The following is a 21,427-nucleotide window of genomic DNA, read 5'->3' on the forward strand; positions in this document are numbered from 1 at the left end:
AACCTGGTCCCCTCCTGGTGAGGCTCTCGGCCTCCTTGATCAGACCTGAGGACCCCCATCTATTTCACACATCCTTGCCATGCAGAAACGGTTGCTGCTTCACAGTTTCCCCAAAAGACTGCCACAGAGCAGGCCACGATGGGTAGCGAGTTCAGGGATTGTTGGGTGCCCTTGACCTGCTGTGGCAGTGGGAGTCACCCGTGCAGAGCTGCTTTAGCCAGGTGGAGGGAAGGCTGCCACAGGTTCACCCACTGGACACCCCATATCTCCCCTCCTTACACGTGCAGAGGTAATTCTGCACAAACTGCTTCCCTGGAACGCTCTTCCATGGGTCTTGAAGTAGCCCTATGATGTCTCTTCTTTTCCCTTCATCAGGAGACACAAGTACAGCAACTGTGACACCTACTGCTAACTCTACAACAAAACCAACAGAAGGTAAGAATGAAAAATCCAGCAGGCTGCCCCTTATGAGGACATATCAGGTTTACTCACTGCACGGAGCTCCAGAGCCCCGATAGGCAGTGGCGTATTCCCCTGCCTGGTTTACCCTTAGTTTCTCTGGGGGAGGAGTCGCAGAGCCCCAGGACAAGGCTGAATGTCCTCTCCTGACTTCCTTCTCCTTCCTGGCTGGCCTTTGCTGTGAGGGAGGAGTGCTGGGGAGGAGTTCACAACCTGGTCCCCTCCTGGTGAGGCTCTCGGCCTCCTTGATCAGACCTGAGGACCCCCATCTATTTCACATCCTTGCCATGCAGAAACGGTTGCTGCTTCACAGTTTCCCCAAAAGACTGCCACAGAGCAGGCCACGATGGGTAACGAGTTCAGGGATTGTTGGGTGCCCTTGACCTGCTGTGGCAGTGGGAGTCACCCGTGCAGAGCTGCTTTAGCCAGGTGGAGGGAAGGCTGCCACAGGTTCACCCACTGGACACCCCATATCTCCCCTCCTTACACGTGCAGAGGTAATTCTGCACAAACTGCTTCCCTGGAACGCTCTTCCATGGGTCTTGAAGTAGCCCTATGATGTCTCTTCTTTTCCCTTCATCAGGAGACACAAGTACAGCAACTGTGACACCTACTGCTAACTCTACAACAAAACCAACAGAAGGTAAGAATGAAAAATCCAGCAGGCTGCCCCTTATGAGGACATATCAGGTTTACTCACTGCACGGAGCTCCAGAGCCCCGATAGGCAGTGGCGTATTCCCCTGCCTGGTTTACCCTTAGTTTCTCTGGGGGAGGAGTCGCAGAGCCCCAGGACAAGGCTGAATGTCCTCTCCTGACTTCCTTCTCCTTCCTGGCTGGCCTTTGCTGTGAGGGAGGAGTGCTGGGGAGGAGTTCACAACCTGGTCCTCTCCTGGTGAGGCTCTCGGCCTCCTTGATCAGACCTGAGGACCCCATCTATTTCATACATCCTTGCCATGCAGAAACGGTTGCTGCTTCACAGTTTCCCCAAAAGACTGCCACAGAGCAGGCCACGATGGGTAACGAGTTCAGGGATTGTTGGGTGCCCTTGACCTGCTGTGGCAGTGGGAGTCACCCGTGCAGAGCTGCTTTAGCCAGGTGGAGGGAAGGCTGCCACAGGTTCACCCACTGGACACCCCATATCTCCCCTCCTTACACGTGCAGAGGTAATTCTGCACAAACTGCTTCCCTGGAACGCTCTTCCATGGGTCTTGAAGTAGCCCTATGATGTCTCTTCTTTTCCCTTCATCAGGAGACACAAATACAACTGTGACACCTGCTGCTAACTCTACAACAAAACCAACAGAAGGTAAGAATGAAAAATCCAGCAGGCTGCCCCTTATGAGGACATATTAGGTTTACTCACTGCACGGAGCTCCAGAGCCCCGATAGGCAGTGGCGTATTCCCCTGCCTGGTTTACCCTTAGTTTCTCTGGGGGAGGAGTCGCAGAGCCCCAGGACAAGGCTGAATGTCCTCTCCTGACTTCCTTCTCCTTCCTGGCTGGCCTTTGCTGTGAGGGAGGAGTGCTGGGGAGGAGTTCACAACCTGGTCCTCTCCTGGTGAGGCTCTCGGCCTCCTTGATCAGACCTGAGGACCCCATCTATTTCATACATCCTTGCCATGCAGAAACGGTTGCTGCTTCACAGTTTCCCCAAAAGACTGCCACAGAGCAGGCCACGATGGGTAACGAGTTCAGGGATTGTTGGGTGCCCTTGACCTGCTGTGGCAGTGGGAGTCACCCGTGCAGAGCTGCTTTAGCCAGGTGGAGGGAAGGCTGCCACAGGTTCACCCACTGGACACCCCATATCTCCCCTCCTTACACGTGCAGAGGTAATTCTGCACAAACTGCTTCCCTGGAACGCTCTTCCATGGGTCTTGAAGTAGCCCTATGATGTCTCTTCTTTTCCCTTCATCAGGAGACACAAATACAACTGTGACACCTGCTGCTAACTCTACAACAAAACCAACAGAAGGTAAGAATGAAAAATCCAGCAGGCTGCCCCTTATGAGGACATATTAGGTTTACTCACTGCATGGAGCTCCAGAGCCCCGATAGGCAGTGGCGTATTCCCCTGCCTGGTTTACCCTTAGTTTCTCTGGGGGAGGAGTCGCAGAGCCCCAGGACAAGGCTGAATGTCCTCTCCTGACTTCCTTCTCCTTCCTGGCTGGCCTTTGCTGTGAGGGAGGAGTGCTGGGGAGGAGTTCACAACCTGGTCCTCTCCTGGTGAGGCTCTCGGCCTCCTTGATCAGACCTGAGGACCCCCATCTATTTCACATCCTTGCCATGCAGAAACGGTTGCTGCTTCACAGTTTCCCCAAAAGACTGCCACAGAGCAGGCCACGATGGGTAACGAGTTCAGGGATTGTTGGGTGCCCTTGACCTGCTGTGGCAGTGGGAGTCACCCGTGCAGAGCTGCTTTAGCCAGGTGGAGGGAAGGCTGCCACAGGTTCACCCACTGGACACCCCATATCTCCCCTCCTTACACGTGCAGAGGTAATTCTGCACAAACTGCTTCCCTGGAACGCTCTTCCATGGGTCTTGAAGTAGCCCTATGATGTCTCTTCTTTTCCCTTCATCAGGAGACACAAGTACAGCAACTGTGACACCTACTGCTAACTCTACAACAAAACCAACAGAAGGTAAGAATGAAAAATCCAGCAGGCTGCCCCTTATGAGGACATATTAGGTTTACTCACTGCACGGAGCTCCAGAGCCCCGATAGGCAGTGGCGTATTCCCCTGCCTGGTTTACCCTTAGTTTCTCTGGGGGAGGAGTCGCAGAGCCCCAGGACAAGGCTGAATGTCCTCTCCTGACTTCCTTCTCCTTCCTGGCTGGCCTTTGCTGTGAGGGAGGAGTGCTGGGGAGGAGTTCACAACCTGGTCCCCTCCTGGTGAGGCTCTCGGCCTCCTTGATCAGACCTGAGGACCCCCATCTATTTCACATCCTTGCCATGCAGAAACGGTTGCTGCTTCACAGTTTCCCCAAAAGACTGCCACAGAGCAGGCCACGATGGGTAACGAGTTCAGGGATTGTTGGGTGCCCTTGACCTGCTGTGGCAGTTGGAGTCACCCGTGCAGAGCTGCTTTAGCCAGGTGGGGGGAAGGCTGCCACAGGTTCACCCACTGGACACCCCATATCTCCCCTCCTTACACGTGCAGAGGTAATTCTGCACAAACTGCTTCCCTGGAACGCTCTTCCATGGGTCTTGAAGTAGCCCTATGATGTCTCTTCTTTTCCCTTCATCAGGAGACACAAGTACAGCAACTGTGACACCTGCTGCTAACTCTACAACAAAACCAACAGAAGGTAAGAATGAAAAATCCAGCAGGCTGCCCCTTATGAGGACATATTAGGTTTACTCACTGCACGGAGCTCCAGAGCCCCGATAGGCAGTGGTGTATTCCCCTGCCTGGTTTACCCTTAGTTTCTCTGGGGGAGGAGTCGCAGAGCCCCAGGACAAGGCTGAATGTCCTCTCCTGACTTCCTTCTCCTTCCTGGCTGGCCTTTGCTGTGAGGGAGGAGTGCTGGGGAGGAGTTCACAACCTGGTCCTCTCCTGGTGAGGCTCTCGGCCTCCTTGATCAGACCTGAGGACCCCCATCTATTTCACATCCTTGCCATGCAGAAACGGTTGCTGCTTCACAGTTTCCCCAAAAGACTGCCACAGAGCAGGCCACGATGGGTAACGAGTTCAGGGATTGTTGGGTGCCCTTGACCTGCTGTGGCAGTGGGAGTCACCTGTGCAGAGCTGCTTTAGCCAGGTGGAGGGAAGGCTGCCACAGGTTCACCCACTGGACACCCCATATCTCCCCTCCTTACACGTGCAGAGGTAATTCTGCACAAACTGCTTCCCTGGAACGCTCTTCCATGGGTCTTGAAGTAGCCCTATGATGTCTCTTCTTTTCCCTTCATCAGGAGACACAAGTACAGCAACTGTGACACCTACTGCTAACTCTACAACAAAACCAACAGAAGGTAAGAATGAAAAATCCAGCAGGCTGCCCCTTATGAGGACATATTAGGTTTACTCACTGCACGGAGCTCCAGAGCCCCGATAGGCAGTGGCGTATTCCCCTGCCTGGTTTACCCTTAGTTTCTCTGGGGGAGGAGTCGCAGAGCCCCAGGACAAGGCTGAATGTCCTCTCCTGACTTCCTTCTCCTTCCTGGCTGGCCTTTGCTGTGAGGGAGGAGTGCTGGGGAGGAGTTCACAACCTGGTCCTCTCCTGGTGAGGCTCTCGGCCTCCTTGATCAGACCTGAGGACCCCCATCTATTTCACATCCTTGCCATGCAGAAACGGTTGCTGCTTCACAGTTTCCCCAAAAGACTGCCACAGAGCAGGCCACGATGGGTAACGAGTACAGGGATTGTTGGGTGCCCTTGACCTGCTGTGGCAGTGGGAGTCACCCGTGCAGAGCTGCTTTAGCCAGGTGGAGGGAAGGCTGCCACAGGTTCACCCACTGGACACCCCATATCTCCCCTCCTTACACGTGCAGAGGTAATTCTGCACAAACTGCTTCCCTGGAACGCTCTTCCATGGGTCTTGAAGTAGCCCTATGATGTCTCTTCTTTTCCCTTCATCAGGAGACACAAGTACAGCAACTGTGACACCTACTGCTAACTCTACAACAAAACCAACAGAAGGTAAGAATGAAAAATCCAGCAGGCTGCCCCTTATGAGGACATATCAGGTTTACTCACTGCACGGAGCTCCAGAGCCCCGATAGGCAGTGGCGTATTCCCCTGCCTGGTTTACCCTTAGTTTCTCTGGGGGAGGAGTCGCAGAGCCCCAGGACAAGGCTGAATGTCCTCTCCTGACTTCCTTCTCCTTCCTGGCTGGCCTTTGCTGTGAGGGAGGAGTGCTGGGGAGGAGTTCACAACCTGGTCCCCTCCTGGTGAGGCTCTCGGCCTCCTTGATCAGACCTGAGGACCCCCATCTATTTCACATCCTTGCCATGCAGAAACGGTTGCTGCTTCACAGTTTCCCCAAAAGACTGCCACAGAGCAGGCCACGATGGGTAACGAGTTCAGGGATTGTTGGGTGCCCTTGACCTGCTGTGGCAGTGGGAGTCACCCGTGCAGAGCTGCTTTAGCCAGGTGGAGGGAAGGCTGCCACAGGTTCACCCACTGGACACCCCATATCTCCCCTCCTTACACGTGCAGAGGTAATTCTGCACAAACTGCTTCCCTGGAACGCTCTTCCATGGGTCTTGAAGTAGCCCTATGATGTCTCTTCTTTTCCCTTCATCAGGAGACACAAGTACAGCAACTGTGACACCTACTGCTAACTCTACAACAAAACCAACAGAAGGTAAGAATGAAAAATCCAGCAGGCTGCCCCTTATGAGGACATATTAGGTTTACTCACTGCACGGAGCTCCAGAGCCCCGATAGGCAGTGGCGTATTCCCCTGCCTGGTTTACCCTTAGTTTCTCTGGGGGAGGAGTCGCAGAGCCCCAGGACAAGGCTGAATGTCCTCTCCTGACTTCCTTCTCCTTCCTGGCTGGCCTTTGCTGTGAGGGAGGAGTGCTGGGGAGGAGTTCACAACCTGGTCCTCTCCTGGTGAGGCTCTCGGCCTCCTTGATCAGACCTGAGGACCCCCATCTATTTCACACATCCTTGCCATGCAGAAACGGTTGCTGCTTCATAATTTCTCCAAAAGTGCTGCCAAGGAGGCTGTTGTGGGTAATGAGTTCAGGGATTGTTGGGTGCCCTTGACCTACTCTGGTAGTGAGAGTTATCTGTGCAGAGCTTCCTTAGTGAGGTGCATTTAATGCTGCCAGACGTCCCCGCATTGGACCCCACACACCTCTCCTCTTTATCTGCTCAGAGGTTGTTCTGCACACACAAGGGTTCCCCAAGACTTCTCCTCCACACACCATGAAGTAGCACTACAATGTCTTTTGTTTTCCCCTCATCAGGAAACACAACTAGAACAACTGTGACACCTGCTGCTACAACTACAACAAAACCAACAGCAGGTAAGGATGAAAAATCCCCCAAATCAACCCTCATAGGGACACTCTGGGGTTACTCAGTCCCATTGGGGATGGCCTTTTCTTTTGCCCAGCCTCACCTGAGTTTCTGTGGAGGAGGTGTCACAGAACCTCAGGACAAGGCTGAATCTCCTCTCCTGACACCTTCTCCTTCTTGGCTGATCTTCGCTGCAAGGGAGGAGTGCTGGGGAGGATTTCACAAACCTGGTCCCTTTCTGAGTAGGTACTCAGACCCCTTAATTAGATTCAAAGACCCACATCTATTTCACACATCCTTCCCATGTATAAATAGTTGCTGCTTCACAGTTTCCCCAAAGGACTGCCACAGAGCAGGCCGTCATGAATAGTGCTTTCAGAGGCTGGTGGGTGTCCTTGACATCCTCTGGCAGTTAGAATCACCTCTGCAGATCTTCATTGGTCAAGTGGAGGTATCTATCCTGCAGGGAGTCTAGGTTGTGTGCATAACTGGACCAACTGTATCCAGCCTGTGTTCCTGAGCTTGGGGGATTATGCTCTTCTTGTGGGAATGTGATGAAGCTTGACTATTGCAATTTCTTAGAAATCTTGACATCGATATCTTTCATCTTTGTATCAGGGGATCAATGCAACCCAAATCCTTGTGGAGAAAATTTGGCTAAATGTATTGCTCTGTATTACCACTATGTTTGCCAGTGCCCCTATGGATTCTACTACAGCAACAGTACTTGTCAGACAGGTGAGTTGCAGGACAGCAATCTATATTTTAGATAACTGCAATCTATATTTTAGGTACTTCACAGATAACTGCTCAAGTGGAGTTTTCTCCCCACATGCCTGGTTCTCATGTTATAATTGAAAACATAATCAGTCTGGGAAAATAGCTGGTGAATAATGCCTTGTTTTGCAGGCAGCCACTGCTACAATGACCTAGATTGTTATCTCACGAAACAGTAACAGCCAAAGAGGTTAATGTGATAAGAAAAGAAGGTGAATTCCCTGAGTGTCAGGCATGCTGGAGATCAAAATGTGTGAAAACCAGGAAAAAAATGCAAGTGTAAGCCTGACATTATATTTATGGCCAAGATTTATAAGAGCCCAAGCCTATAAAGACAGAATATTTGCCTTGATTTTCCCTCTTGCTAATCTTTCATCACAGTCCTGTTGAAATGCACCTCTGAGATGCTGTTGAAGGACAAGCATGTGAGCAAATGGGGCTTGTTATTTAAGTGCCAGCAGGTAGGACTATCAAATTTACGTGTGAGCCTAAGCAAACAGGTAGACACCGAATTGGTTTTTTAGATATGGTGAACCATGTTAGCTGCTTAGTGGCTGTGACTGCAGATTTAGTCTTTAATGTATATCACTAAATTCTGTAACACCTCAGATGGAGTCTTTTGTTAGCTTTGGACCATGCTTATAGTTAATGTCATTCAATTTCACAGTCTGGCCAGTTTAATTGAGACCAAGATCCTGCCTGCTTCTCAGGTAGCCGGAGTATGTACCCCATTGTTGCTGAACTGATTGAGCAGACATTTGTTCCATACCAAATCCTCCATGGATATATGAAAAATAGCAAAGATTGATTTCTGTGCTCTATTTCCTCATCTCTGAAGGCTGGAGAACCCTAAGGTGAAACCCAAATTACTTGAATGCTTTCTAATAAATTAATAACCTCTGTTTTCATTGCAGGGAAAATATTCCCAGGGACTGTTACACTGAAACAATTTTACTCTAAGGATGTTGAAGATGTAAATTCCGCACTGTATCTAGAGATGTTCCAAAATATAACAAATTTTGTGAGTGACTTTATTTTTAAACTTTCCTGCATATTTAATGCTTTACTGAATGTGATGCAGACAGAGGGGATACATGCTGCCTTTATGGTATAGCCCCAGATAGTTTCAGTTAGGAAATCTACTTTCAAAGAGTACTTCACACTCACTTAGACCTATTTATTAAAGAGTTGAATTTTGCCCTCAGATGACTATATGTATGGCTCTTGCTGAAGGAAGTGTTGCACCTGAGATAAAGTAATATTGGCATTCCCTGTGTTCTGGGAAGTCCTCAGATAAATTGCTCTGTATATGAAAGCACCATTCTCTCTCCAGAAACCATTGGGTGAGGCAAAGTTTTCCAAAACATTTAGTTTCTGATCTTTACTGTTTTCTGAGGGCTCTGTAATACTCAGTAGTTGACTAAACACAAAAAACTTCTTTCCTTTCCCTGTCCTTTCCCTGTCCTTTCCCCATCCTTTCCACAAAGCACAAACTTTTCAGAATGACTGTCTAGTTGTGTCTAAATACCTAAATAATGTCTCTTCCATAAGCATACCAGTATCCATATTTTAATTATATTAATGAAATGGATATTACACATGTTGAGCATTCTGTGATTATGGATAAAGTCTTGTAATGGACTTCCCGTAGAAGTAAGTAAAATGAAATGTTTAATTCACACTGCTCTGTAAGCAAACTAGGGGATTTGCTTAGGTCAGTTTTCTGGAAGTAAGGAATCAGAGAACCATAGAATATCTGAGTTGGAAGGGACCCACAAAGATCACCCAAGGGTTCCAAAGAACCACTCCCCCCAAAAAAAAGGAAGGAAGAAGAGGTCTGCACCTCTGCCAGAGGCCTGATCAGAGAATATGAAATATTAATGAAATATTAATCAGAAGTCATCACACATGGTTTACAAATTCTTCGTGTTATTATATTGCTTCCTGTGAAATTCTTAGCAGGGAGTAACCAAAAGTTGTCCCTTCAGAATGTTAAAAAAACAGTTTGCTCACTTTTTTGGTCCTACATTTTTTCATGTCATGGCTACATGACATGCAGCACTAGAATAGATATGTAATACTATAAAAAGTGAAAATAACATAAAAACAATTTTCATTTTATTATAAAGAAGGATAGTTTATCTTTCATTTCAGCTGACTTAGGCACTTTTTCTTTTTCTCACGGTGCCTCCTGCGTATGTGGCAGCTGGCTGCCTCCACTAGTTGTTCCCTGCTTCACACAGTGTGAGGGAGAGCAGTGACTTGTCTACTGACCCTATCCATCCCCTTGTACTTTTACCAGTGCTGTGTTTCTCCCCACAAGATCAGCCCCTGATGATCCCACTTGATTGCACGTTAGGGACATGTGCCATCTGTAAGGATGTCTACTTTTCCCTTTTCCCTCTACATCTATGTAGGTTGGTACTGCAGACTCCCTTCTAAGTGGTGAGTCTGCAAGGCAGTGTCTGTAGCTGTCCAGCCAGTCTGCCCAAATGCACTGCTTGCCATTCATGCAACTCATGTCTCTCCATTCATCCACTGCTCTCCCGTATTTCCTGTTTTGCAGCATCACCCCACAGCTCTTCTTCTCCTGCAGTATCTTGCATGGCTGATGTGACTGATTGGTTTATTTTATTTGTGCCCATGGTAATGTGTTCTGGGTTAAAAATTCACAGCTTGAAGAATCAGTGCTTCATGGGATTATGGTCTATGTTTCTGCTTGGCTTTAACTCCAATTCATGTATCTTTTTACAGTTTGAGGATGCTTTTAACTTAACAGACTTCCAACAGACCGTCATCGTGGAAGTTAAGTAAGTTTGCCAGTTTGTTTCTTCCACTGCGTGTGAAGCTTGCTTTGTGTGCTTCCCACAGACCCCATTTTAATCTGTTTCCTGTGGAGTACTCAGTTCAAGAAAGAATATGGGATGAATTCAGTTCAGTATGACTGTTGTTAAATCAGGCCATTCATTTGCTATTTTTAAAATCCCTGCTCCATTTTTGCTCTGTAGATTTCCGATAGGTCTGTGAAGTGGGCAGGCTGTGACAGCTCTACAGTAGATCTCCCACTTTTATCACCATGTAGGATACAGCACTGTGCCAGTGACTAGGCAGTTTGTTCTTGTGATGGCTGACATGCATCTGAAAATGTAACAGATAACACTGAAGTTCCAATGAATATGTCCAACTTGGAGTCCCAATTTAATTTCAGAAATGGCCTAATTACAGAAGCCCACTGCATTTCTTTCCGTATTTGCCGGTCTCTCCTGATGGCAGGCTGAACAAAAAGGTTATTGAATGGGCTGTGGGCATAGGTCCCTTGCTGGTCTACGTGGACACTTCAAGATGTCTTTCTCTTCCCATCCCCATCTGTTACAGATTGCTGTTCTGAGAGCTTTGCCATCTTCTCTGCACACACTCCCTAACCCACATCAAGCAAAACTTGGCATGATAACACACGGAGCAGTGTAAACCCTTTCAGCTAATCCAGTGGCTTGATCAATTAAGCAGACTGTTGTTCTAGAAGAGTTGTGAGGGCAGTAACTTCCATCAGAGGGGTTGTGACAAACACATGGGCACAGTAACTTTTTAAGGCACTACAGCAATCTGCCATTTAAAGTTATTTGTGTGCATGTCCAAGCACTATGAAGTTCAAGCTGAAGAACAGGGTCGTAGTCACTGCTGCGCTGCACCACATGCTAAGGAGATCGCTATCCAGCTGAACCCGATCCAGCTAGTGTGAAGTTATCATAACTATAGTGCAAACAGACCCTTCTGACTTCATTGTGGTCATACCCCAAATTATCCTCACCATGCTTCAGGATGGGTTCTCCAAGTTAGTCTTGGATGACAGCCCAGGCTGGTAAGACTATGAAAAATTGGGATCTAGTGGATTAAAGCCTCCTCACTGCAACAGGTTTGAAGCTAGCCCAGTAAAAAACATTAGTTTCATGGCACTTTCATGTCAACAGCACACAAAGGAGTTACACTGTTAGCATTAAACCCAACAGCTTTTGCTTACCAGCATTCCATTTACATTTGTATGTGAAAGAAGATGGCTGTTACTGGATTCATGAGTAAGGCCTGAAGTCATTGTCAGGTACCTTAGCAACTACCTACGTTGTGGGATGAAAGAAGTTAGGGGGGAGGGGGAAGTTTGGAAGAAATCTTCTGCTGTCTTTGCATCTAGCTTGTTACCTATATGAATTATTTGAGATGTTAAAATGATGCTATCTGTATTTCTCAGTGTTAGTACAGGAAACGCCAGAAGTGAAAATTCTGTAGTGAAAGTAACAGTGATGAACATATTTGCGGAAAACACAAATGAAACCAACACAACAGTTGCTGAAAAAATAATGACAGCAGCAAACCAGTCCAGCTACGTGGATCAGTACAGCAGTATGTAATCCCTTACTATGGAAGTAAATAATCAATAGAAGCAGAGGTTTCTATCTTCAAAGTTGATTAGAACATTTCTGTATGCAGCAAAGCCCATTAGAGCATAAACCTTGTTGATTTTAAGGAGCTGAGTGTTCGATCTAAGGTGATTTTGAGGAATCAAACATTCAGTGCTGGGCTTTTTTGTCTTACTAAAGCTTTCTACCTCCTGTGTATGCAAGTGATGGAAAATAATTATTCCCAAATAAGCAATGGCAAGTTGATTTTATTCTGATGAGTGTTAAGTGTCTGGAGAAAACAGGACAAAACAGTTGCAGACATAGATTTTGCTTCTCGGAATAAACCAGTGTTTTACTGGCAAAAAAGGATGAAACTTTCTTTAGATGTTTTCTTCCATAATTGACCATATTTATTGATAAGAACTCTCACTGATTAGATGCTCAGCTAGGCGATGCTAAACCCGTAAAATCCTGAATTACTAAAAGTGTAATTCTTGGAGAGTATTTTTGTAATAAAGTAAGTATTTTTTTTCTCTTTTTTTTTTTTTTTAAGGTGCTCACATTTTGAAATTAGCTTTCACTAAAGGCATAGCTAATAATTAAAAGAGTCCAGTTCATAGCTTATAGCCTGAGTTTGGTCTCCAAACTGACTGTATCCACCTCAGCCTTGACATTTCCTGTGTGCTGGTCCTAAACATGAGGAGAAAATAGAAAACCTGACAGCTCACAAAGTATTGGTGCAATCACATCCCTCCATTCCTCCACTGCATGCCAGCCACTGAGCTCTGTAAACTGTTGCCACCATTGGAACATGGATCTGAAGAGCAACCTGCTTGGCAAACATCATACTGATATTTGTCATGCAATGAGCTGCATGCCCATAAATATTTAAATCTGTGCAGAACTGTATGAGATCTGGCCCTCACAGTTCAGTTGTACAAAATACTAAAGAAATAGTGCTGGGATTTTTTAAATATATATTTATATATTTCTTCTTATTTTTTTAGGGTGAGCTAGAAAATCAGTGTTCAGAATATGAACTTATGGGTAGAATTTCCATCTTCCTGGACTGGTTTGGGGTACGGGTGGGGGGGAGGAAGGAAGATATGGAGGCAGTTGTAGGAGGCTGAGAAACAGAATGTCAGAAGATGTGATGGAAACAGGGCCTTAAGTGGTGATGGGCAAGAGAAAAGAAAGGACTGGTCCAAATGCCTGTAGTAAGTGATGTCCCCCCCAAAAAGACTTATAATTTTTTATTTAGAACTGCTAAAAAAAATGGTTTATGGTTTACTGAGCAATTGTACTACTTTATATGAAAGGATATTATTAGTACTCAGGTTTGCTTCCTGACCATTTCTCTTTTAAAGGTACAACCTATTGTGCTGTTTTTCAATGTGATACTAGAACCACAGACTGCCAAGAAAGTATGTTTCCGCAATGCACATGCAAAAGCAATTTCTCAAAGACAGACTGGGATGATCGTTCTTGTTCAGGTAAGAACCTTGCTACTTTATTTATCCCTGAAAGGCTGACCTGGTCATCCCGTCTCAGTCTTTTTGAATTCTCAAATGCTCTAAGCTCTAAAAGTCAGGAAATACGTGTCGTATTAAGCAAGCAATAGGGACACATTCTCACGTTTCACTTTGAACACATCCATAATTCTATTCCAGTAAAATAAATCACTAAAGCCTGAGAAAAGTATCACTGAAATAAGTGACTGGGCAACTATTTAAATTCATAGTTAAACTCTTGGTAAGAATTGAAACCTATATGGATAAAGAGTGGAAGAAAATTAATCTTGTATCACAGCCTTCTCTGCTAGGACAATATTTTGGGAACAAACTCCACATGCTACCTGGAGGCAGCAATGGAAATGCAAACAGAACTGGAAGTCTAAATATTCACCACAATGATCCGTTAAAACTTTGTCCCTTGTTGGTAGTTCCAGGATTGCATTACCCGTGTTTAAACAAATATTTGTGTAATGAATGAATTTTTGGACCTATTAATTGTTTAATTGTTGAGTTTTTATTTGATTGCTTGTTTTGAATTTTCACAGTACTCTTTCTGTATTTTAACCATTCTCCAGAGACCTGAGATGTACTCTATTTTCTTGCTATGAAAACTAAAATTTTTTACACTACGGAAAAGATGTGACATTTTAAGAAAAACAACAAATATTACAAACTCTCGTGATAAAATCACGAAAGTTGGCTACAATAAAGACCAATGAGTTGCTGTCTGGTGTAGGCCTTTATGGCTCCTATCCTGTCTAAATATGATCTAGTTTTAGATCATTTGCAGTATAGATCATCTGTTGTGAGATCAAACTACAGGATAATTAGATTGCCTATGCAAGATTCAGCCTAGCTGATTCCAGTTCTGAACTACGAATGTGGATGTTTTGAACAAGGGCCATTTACTTCTGATTTTGTGCTTTTGTACTTCAGGTTCTGTTCTACATACATACAACCCTAAAAAAATCTATTCTGGTGTTTTGAAGCACAACAAAGTTGTGTGTGTTTGCATTGCAATTAAAAAAAAATAAGTGTGTGTGTGGAAATTATCCCAGGTTTTATAGTATAATTAGAATATATAAATGTTTCCAAGATGGTGTTCTACAATGTTTATTTTTTTTGTTTTGGTGCTATCTTCAATTCACTGTATTTTTCCCTCTGAAAATAGATTGCAATAGTGACTGTTCTGCACAAGACAACGAGTACTGTGCCAGAGAAGATGGGGTTCCACAATGCCATTGCATGACTAACTTTAAGAGGGAGGGCGAAAAATGTGTAAGGTGAGTACTCAGCTTTTTTCTGCATTCCTGTGTTCTAGGTAGTTAGGGAAGAAAAACAGTGTCAAAAAAAAATCTAAAACAGGGTCACCCTCAGTCTAAAAGAACAGTCTGCAGCGATGTGAATCAGGGAGGTGCCTGAGGTGGTTAGCAGGTAGACAAATTCACACATTGTCACAAGTTATGGTGGTTTAGCTGCTTGGCATTAGCTGTTGGTATGCACTCATAATACCCCAGAGGAAAGTCAAGGAGGCCCAAGGTCACCTGTGATCCAGTGAAGAGGATAAACTACCTCACACTTATTTTGTGGGATACTCCCATAGATATAAACTATTCTCCCAGAGTAACTAAGCCGCAGGAATTTGTATGCTGAAGTGTTCAGTAAGCAACCTGCAGTAGTGCAAGAATTGCCTCAAATCTCTGGAAAATTTCCTCTGGTATCAGGAGGGACTTTGTTCCCTGATAAGTTTCAGACCTATGTTATTTTGTCTTGGTTTTCCCTCTGTGGGTATTGCTGTCAGCTCACATTCAGAACAGAGCAGAGTTGTTTGCTGGTAAAGCTGAGTAGTCTGTTGTGCTCTGCTCCTGTGGATAAGAAGTAGGACCTTACTTCCCTAAGCTGCTAATTCACCACTTTTTGTTGTTACTGCTGCTATGCACAGAACAGAATCACTTCTTACCATAATGTCAATATATTTTAAATTTAAGAAACTAGTATGGGAGGAAGACAAAGAGTAACCAGTCCTTACAGACCTTATATTGAAACTTCTGATGAAGAATATTTTTCAGCAGCAGGTTGCAATTACAAGTGGTTTAGGGATCTACAGCTTAGTTCTTTGGAGAAATTAGTCCCTTTTAGCATTTTTTCAGGCTGAGAACCTGAAACTTTGAGTTCTCAGCTCACCGATCATTCTGAAAATCTCAGATTGTTTTCCTCTAACCATGAAACTAAATTTGATATTTAGATAGAATCAAAAAAGGAAACCTGTAATGAGCGAAACTTGCAGAAATTTATGATAAAGTGTGGTAATATACTATTGTTTTGTGATCACCTGCTGAATTACATTGTCTTTCTTTTTTCATCTTTTTTGTCTCATGTAGCTGTCCAGTGGGCTACTCTGGAGAGAATTGCAAGAACAGTAAGTACAAGAATTTCTGATTTTGAATTATAGCATGGAAAAATACCCATTAATGTTTAAACCTGCTTGAGATAACAAAAATAACAAGTAGTAGCCTTTAGAGGTGTGATCATTCTATGTTGATAGCAGGAAGATGTTAGAAAAAGATGAGTGAAATTCCACTGTTGCCTGAAAGGCTGAATTCTTGAATCTCGCGTTCAGACAGATAGTAGCATTTCTTTTATCGACCTCTTCATTAAGCCTGATAGCTTTTAGTCAAACACAGGTTATTTGGCAGAAAAGCTTTTAGTCCTCATCTGAAGATATGCAATGCTGAATTCAGCATCACTGATAGATTAGTTTCCCCTGTAATTAATCACTCCCTGTAATTATTCACTCTCATAAAACATCAGTGAATTGCTTTCATTTGAAATGTTCCTGCTGTAATATCTAACTACTAGCTCGTTTGTGCTTCACCTTGCAAGCACTGTTTAATATCTAGTATCCTGTACTGGTGAAGAGATGATGGCCCCAACTGTGTTGTCCCATAATTGTAATTGTTGGGACAAACTAACCGGACTGGTCTTCCAAAGCTTTTTCCATTTTCTGAGTCTGTTTTGCAGCTGTTCTCTGCACCTTCTCCAAATTCCACTGTCGTATAAATTAGGAGAGGACGTCCTTCATCCCTGCTAGCATTTGCACATGCTTAAATTCAGAACATCTATTAGAGTCAAAGGCAGATTGAAAAACAAATGGTTGTGGTTCTTCATTTCTCACAACTTCTTGGCTTTGTTTGAGCAAAGTGTATATCCTAGTGTGGCCCTTTGGATTCTCGCGCTGCTGCATACTTAAACTAGTACATGCTTAACATCCCATTCTTTGCAGCTGTGAGATCTTCAAGGGTATTCTTTTGTCTATGCCTAAAATTTTGTAGATTAGCTAATGGTGGTTGTATTGCAGCACAAAGTAGCTTGCCAGGTGTAAATATCTGGCAGGAAGAATATTTTTCATCCTATGGAACATGCATTTTTGGGGAAGTTTTGGAAATCTTAATGCCTTTTTCTTAAAGCAAATGAAAATACTAAATATGTACAAAATCAACACAGACATTGGGAATTTAAACATAAATTTGAGACCTTTTAATAATAACTCCATTAATAGCCCTATCTTCTCCACGTGGCACTTAGCGTGTAATAATGTAAACAGTTGCTGAGCAGTAATCAAGGATACTTTACACATGTTTGATGTAATATTCTTCTGAGAAATCATACTCCCTGGTGTCTTGATATATGCCCCCAATATGATTAAAAGTTTGCTAGATTGCTCTGCTGGTTGGTGGTTTCATGTTGTGCATGTCTAGTGTAGGCATTCAGTATATTAAATGGAAAACTTATAAATTCAGACTGGGATCCTCAAGCAGGTACTACCAGTAAGGTTGGGCAGCTCAAGAGACTGTCTTACTCATCCTACCTTTTTCTTGAAATTATGCCCTACAGGACACCATTCTTAGTCTTTTCTGTACTGTGGCTGTGCAGAGCTATAAGTAGGTTGTAGTAGCAATTCCATTCATATTTGAAGGGGGATATTCAGAATCCAGGTCTTCCTTCCCTTAGTCATCCTGCTTCTACAGCAAAGTCAGTGAAACTGAATTTTCCTTGCCAAACATTTATTCAGATATTGAATATTTCTTCAGTGTTCATAGTGCCACATCATAGACACCCTAAATCAGTCTGCCCTAAGTACCTAGCGTGCCTGTAGGGAGTCAAATAACTACGCATGTTAGCAGCAATTTTAGCTTAAGCAACGCCTATACCCTCCTGGTCCTTCCTGTCCCCCAGTTATACTGGAACAACCATATGTGAAGCTATTCAGTGCATGGGATTAGGAACCTGAGGTAGAATCAAAATAGCCATCCAGAAGAGTCTTTAATGAAAATCAGTGCATTAATTTACAGCTTTCTGTGTCCACACAGACAGTTGGACTAAAGCAGCATCAGGAGCCTAGGAATGAATAACATTTTTTTTCTTTTAACAGCAAGAGCTTCAATATTTGCCATGAGTTTTGAATTGCTGTTTCTTTGTTTTTCCAGATAGTGAACTCATCCTTATAATAGTGGGCACAATTTTTGGAGCCATTATCCTGAGTTTAGTGGTAGCAGTCTCAATTGTTTCAGTAAGGTAAGAGTATTTCTGACAACTGAATAGAAAGTGCGTTGCTGTGTGTTCCTAGAGAACTAAGCAGAAATGTAGAGAGGGACAGGGCTGCAAAAGTAGTTGCACGACTACTTGGGCCATCAAGCTCATTTAAGTTCTGTAGCCATCAGTAGACAGGCATCTCTTTAATTCTTGCTATTCCTAGTCTACTGGTGAATTCCTGTTTACAGTTGAACCTCCTCCCCTCTGTCCATACAATAAATATAGAAATACTCAAGCACCTCCTCTGCCGTTGCTTTAAGTGCTGCCCAGGTAAAGACTATCATAAGGCCTGCCATAATGAGCATACTTCACCTGCAGTGCACAAGCTGGTGCTGAGTGTGTGAGAGAGATGTGGACTTGTGATCACAGGCAATTCAAAAACATCATTTGACTGTGAAGCTTTCGCTGCCAGCAAGAAGGCATCTTTTCTAAACTGGACCTAATGAATGCTTCATTTCCTCCTCTGAATAGTCAGTCAGAGCTAGTGGTGGTGAAGAAAACTCTTTCAATTCAGGATCTAGCTGAGAGGTCAAAGTTCCCCTCTGTCTCTCCTAGCAACTTATCCCCATCTGTGATAAGAGATGCCAAGCTTTGCACTCTGCCACTGATTACAAGGGGTTTTGCAATATGTATGCTAGAAAAATCCATTGCATGTTTCAGAACAGGACTGAGCATTCAAAATAAGGTGGAGGGACATCTGAATAGGTAAGGTACTTTTAAAGATCTTTTAAAAATTCTTTTTGTTTTTGTTTGTTTCCTCTGAAGAGCCAAACGCAGTCAAGATCCAGAGAAAAAGAGCTTGATAAAGCCAAAATATTCCAGTCCAGATACCTCTAGTGAGACCAGGATCTTCCCCAGAGTCCAGACCACTTCTGGCCATGCGAATCCAGGGTATCAGCCAAACCCATATGAGGCTCATTCCTCAAACAGGAGTCATTTTTTGGATGGGGATTATGATGATGTGGTAAGTGTTTCATGCAAGCCTATGGGAACTGTGTTCCTGAACTGTGGTGTTGTGGGCTACTGACATTGTTGGAACTTAAACTCCACTCTGTCTGTCCTCCCTTGATCTGAAGGGATGGAGTGTCACGAAGGCAACCAAAGGACTGTAGCTGCAGCTGAAAAAAGTTCCTTAACACAAAGATCAGCAGACATCTCATGAAGACCTTTTTAAAGCGCTATTGGTCATTCCTGAGTCACAAGAGTCATAGGTGAAAAGCAAAGGTCTAAGCAACAGTCTGGCTGCCCAGAGGTCTGCTGTATGATAGGATCTTTGTCTACATTGACTGCAAACATCCTTCAGCACAGGGGCACATGGAAGCATCACAAGCCATTGCAACCTGTGCTTCTTTTAAGATGTTGTAATATCCACTAAAATTTGATAGAAGTGCTGCAGTGGTGCTCCCCAGTTGCAGTTTCATGCAAGATTCACAGTCAGTTTAAGCTGGCACAGCTACACAGACAGTCAACGTCCTCCCCCTGTCTCTCTGAGCTGTGTAGTTCACAGCGATAAACCTCTGCAATTCCTACAGCACTGCAAAGGGGTGAAGTGCAAAGTGCCATGAAAAATCTAGCACAGCTTTTGCATTCATGTAGCATGGGGGAGCCTGTTCAGCAAAAATGTGTCATTAGCTGCATGTGTGTTCTGAAAAACTGCCTGTTTTATCCTTCTATTCTGCAAGGGAGCTGTGAAGCGAGCAGGGACTTGAGAAGTGTTGCACAGTGATATGAGTGATTTGTTGGGTTCTGCACGTATCCAGTAAATAGGGAGTGCTTTGTCCATTCAGAACTCTTTAAACAACATTTTAGACCTTTGCAGTGTGAGAAACTACCCCTGTTTACTGAAGACAATCTGTTTAATTGCAATACACTTACATGTTTTGCAGAATTGAGACCTATGCCATGGTAGAAGCAACACAGAAGCCTGATGTTTAAAAAAAGAACTTTTAAAAAGCTGCCAAGTAAAAGAAGAAAAACATCCATATAGTTAGTTAACTGATCATAGTCATGTGGATTTTGGCTTTTTTAACTTTCCAAAGATGTCAACTTTTTGTTGATGAAAATCTGTCTGTGAAATACATTTGGTTTTCCATGAGGGCTGATGTGTTGCTTAGAGGGCTACCATGTGCAGTGTGTTACATGCTGAGCTGCTGAGTTATTCTGAGAAAGAAGCTTTCTGACCATGAGCAACTCTTTTTTCCTTTTCTTGTCCAAATTCTCTCTAGTATGAAATATCACGGGAGCCTGAGGGCTTAGGATGCAACGCAGATGACTAAGTGGCCCAGAGTGGTAGAAGGATGGATGACCACCGCAACAGTGGGTCAGACCAAAGAGTTTCACAGCCTCTTACCAATGCAGTTATTTCAGCAGCAGAGACAACAAAGTCCTTAACACCAGATTCTCTGAAGATTTTCTAAATGAAGGCTCCTACCTGAAGGAGAATAGTGGGCAATAGCTTTCTGAAATAAAGCAAAATAAAATGAAACAGAAGATAGGGAGAAGAAGACGACCTTGAAAAAATCTAAAAGGGTCCTGTAAACATTAAACTCCCTTCAGAAGGCCAGTGCATTGATGAGAAAGTTAGTGTAGACAAGATACCAAGATTTTAATCCTGTTATTATTCTGTTCTTCTGAAAAATGGTCCATGCAACACGTGTGATGCTGATAAATACCAGCTCCTAGAGCTTTGCCTATATTTGTGCTCACTCCATTGCAGCTACACGCTACCTGTGTAGCTGCGGGCAGATCAAAGCAATATCAAAACTGTTCTTCATGAGAATCTACCACTCTCTGTACTATATAAGATAGTCTTTTTTCCCCTGCTCAAACCCCTCAGTATTTCCCACCTGAAAGCATTCAGTTCAAATCTCTGCTGACACCTGTTGTGTGAGACAATGGTACTGTCAGACCTTTTATGCAGCCTTTTCTTCCAAATACAACAACAAACCCAGTAACTTCAAACACTTTTTTTTCTCCGTTTTGCATAAGTACATCGGTTGGTTGTGGAAAGCATTACCGTTATTTTTTTCCCTCTTGCACTCTGTAAGTTTTGATGGAATCATCTTAAGTCTTTATTTTTCATTACTTATGTCACTCAATAGATACTGTAAAAAATCCATGTTTTAACCTATTTTTCTGAGTGTGCATTTGCATTATCTGTTTGACTAGCATTGGCATTCTTTATATATATAATATACATATTGCCCAGAAATGTACATATGTTTATAGGTTATATCATTTAAAATATCATTAAATTCTATATTATGTTTTTGTGTTTTGCTTTTGTTGTATTAGATTAACTTTTCTATTAAACATTGTTGTTTTCTCAGTACCAATCTTTCTTATGTTACTGTGAAGTGGTTTTCTTGTTTGTTTTTAACAAATCCAAAGATATTTATGTTAAACTTGTGCAGAGTTTAAATGCAAGTGTGCAGAGACTTGCACAGACAAAATCTTTCGCTCAGAGGTTCCAATAAGAATGTTACTAAATCTTACTGACACCTAAAATGTTTGCCGTCGTAGGCTAAGCACCAATTTTGTGATCACTTTCAGTGGGAACTGTGTCGATAACTCAGGTAGGTCTCCTATAAAAAGCTGTCCACACTGCTCTCTGAATGGCAGGGGAGACCCCTTCCTTCCTCCAGCTGGAAGCCCTGCTGGGGGGGACCAGAGGGAGGGAAGCAGCCCCCCTCAGGTATGATGAGAAACTAGCCTCATGAC

At 44.0% G+C, this 21,427-nt stretch overlaps 1 protein-coding gene across 1 annotated transcript; it reads left to right on the forward strand.

Annotated features, from left to right (window-relative positions):
- Positions 1-2,230: 2,230 nt before the first annotated feature.
- MUC13 (mucin 13, cell surface associated) lies at positions 2,231-20,921 on the forward strand. The gene is made up of 14 exons (XM_040562141.1): positions 2,231-2,289; positions 2,376-2,425; positions 3,700-3,759; positions 6,371-6,437; positions 7,048-7,167; positions 8,121-8,227; positions 9,961-10,016; positions 11,450-11,601; positions 12,968-13,093; positions 14,286-14,397; positions 15,496-15,533; positions 17,602-17,689; positions 18,473-18,671; positions 19,933-20,921. The coding sequence occupies exons 6-14, from the start codon at positions 8,204-8,206 to the stop codon at positions 19,981-19,983; spliced, it is 846 nt and encodes a 281-aa protein (XP_040418075.1). The 5' UTR covers positions 2,231-2,289; positions 2,376-2,425; positions 3,700-3,759; positions 6,371-6,437; positions 7,048-7,167; positions 8,121-8,203; the 3' UTR covers positions 19,984-20,921.
- The last annotated feature ends 506 nt before the right edge of the window (positions 20,922-21,427 follow it).

This window comes from Cygnus olor, chromosome 6 (genome assembly GCF_009769625.2).
Source record: "Cygnus olor isolate bCygOlo1 chromosome 6, bCygOlo1.pri.v2, whole genome shotgun sequence".
Classification (NCBI taxonomy): Eukaryota; Metazoa; Chordata; class Aves; order Anseriformes; family Anatidae; genus Cygnus; species Cygnus olor.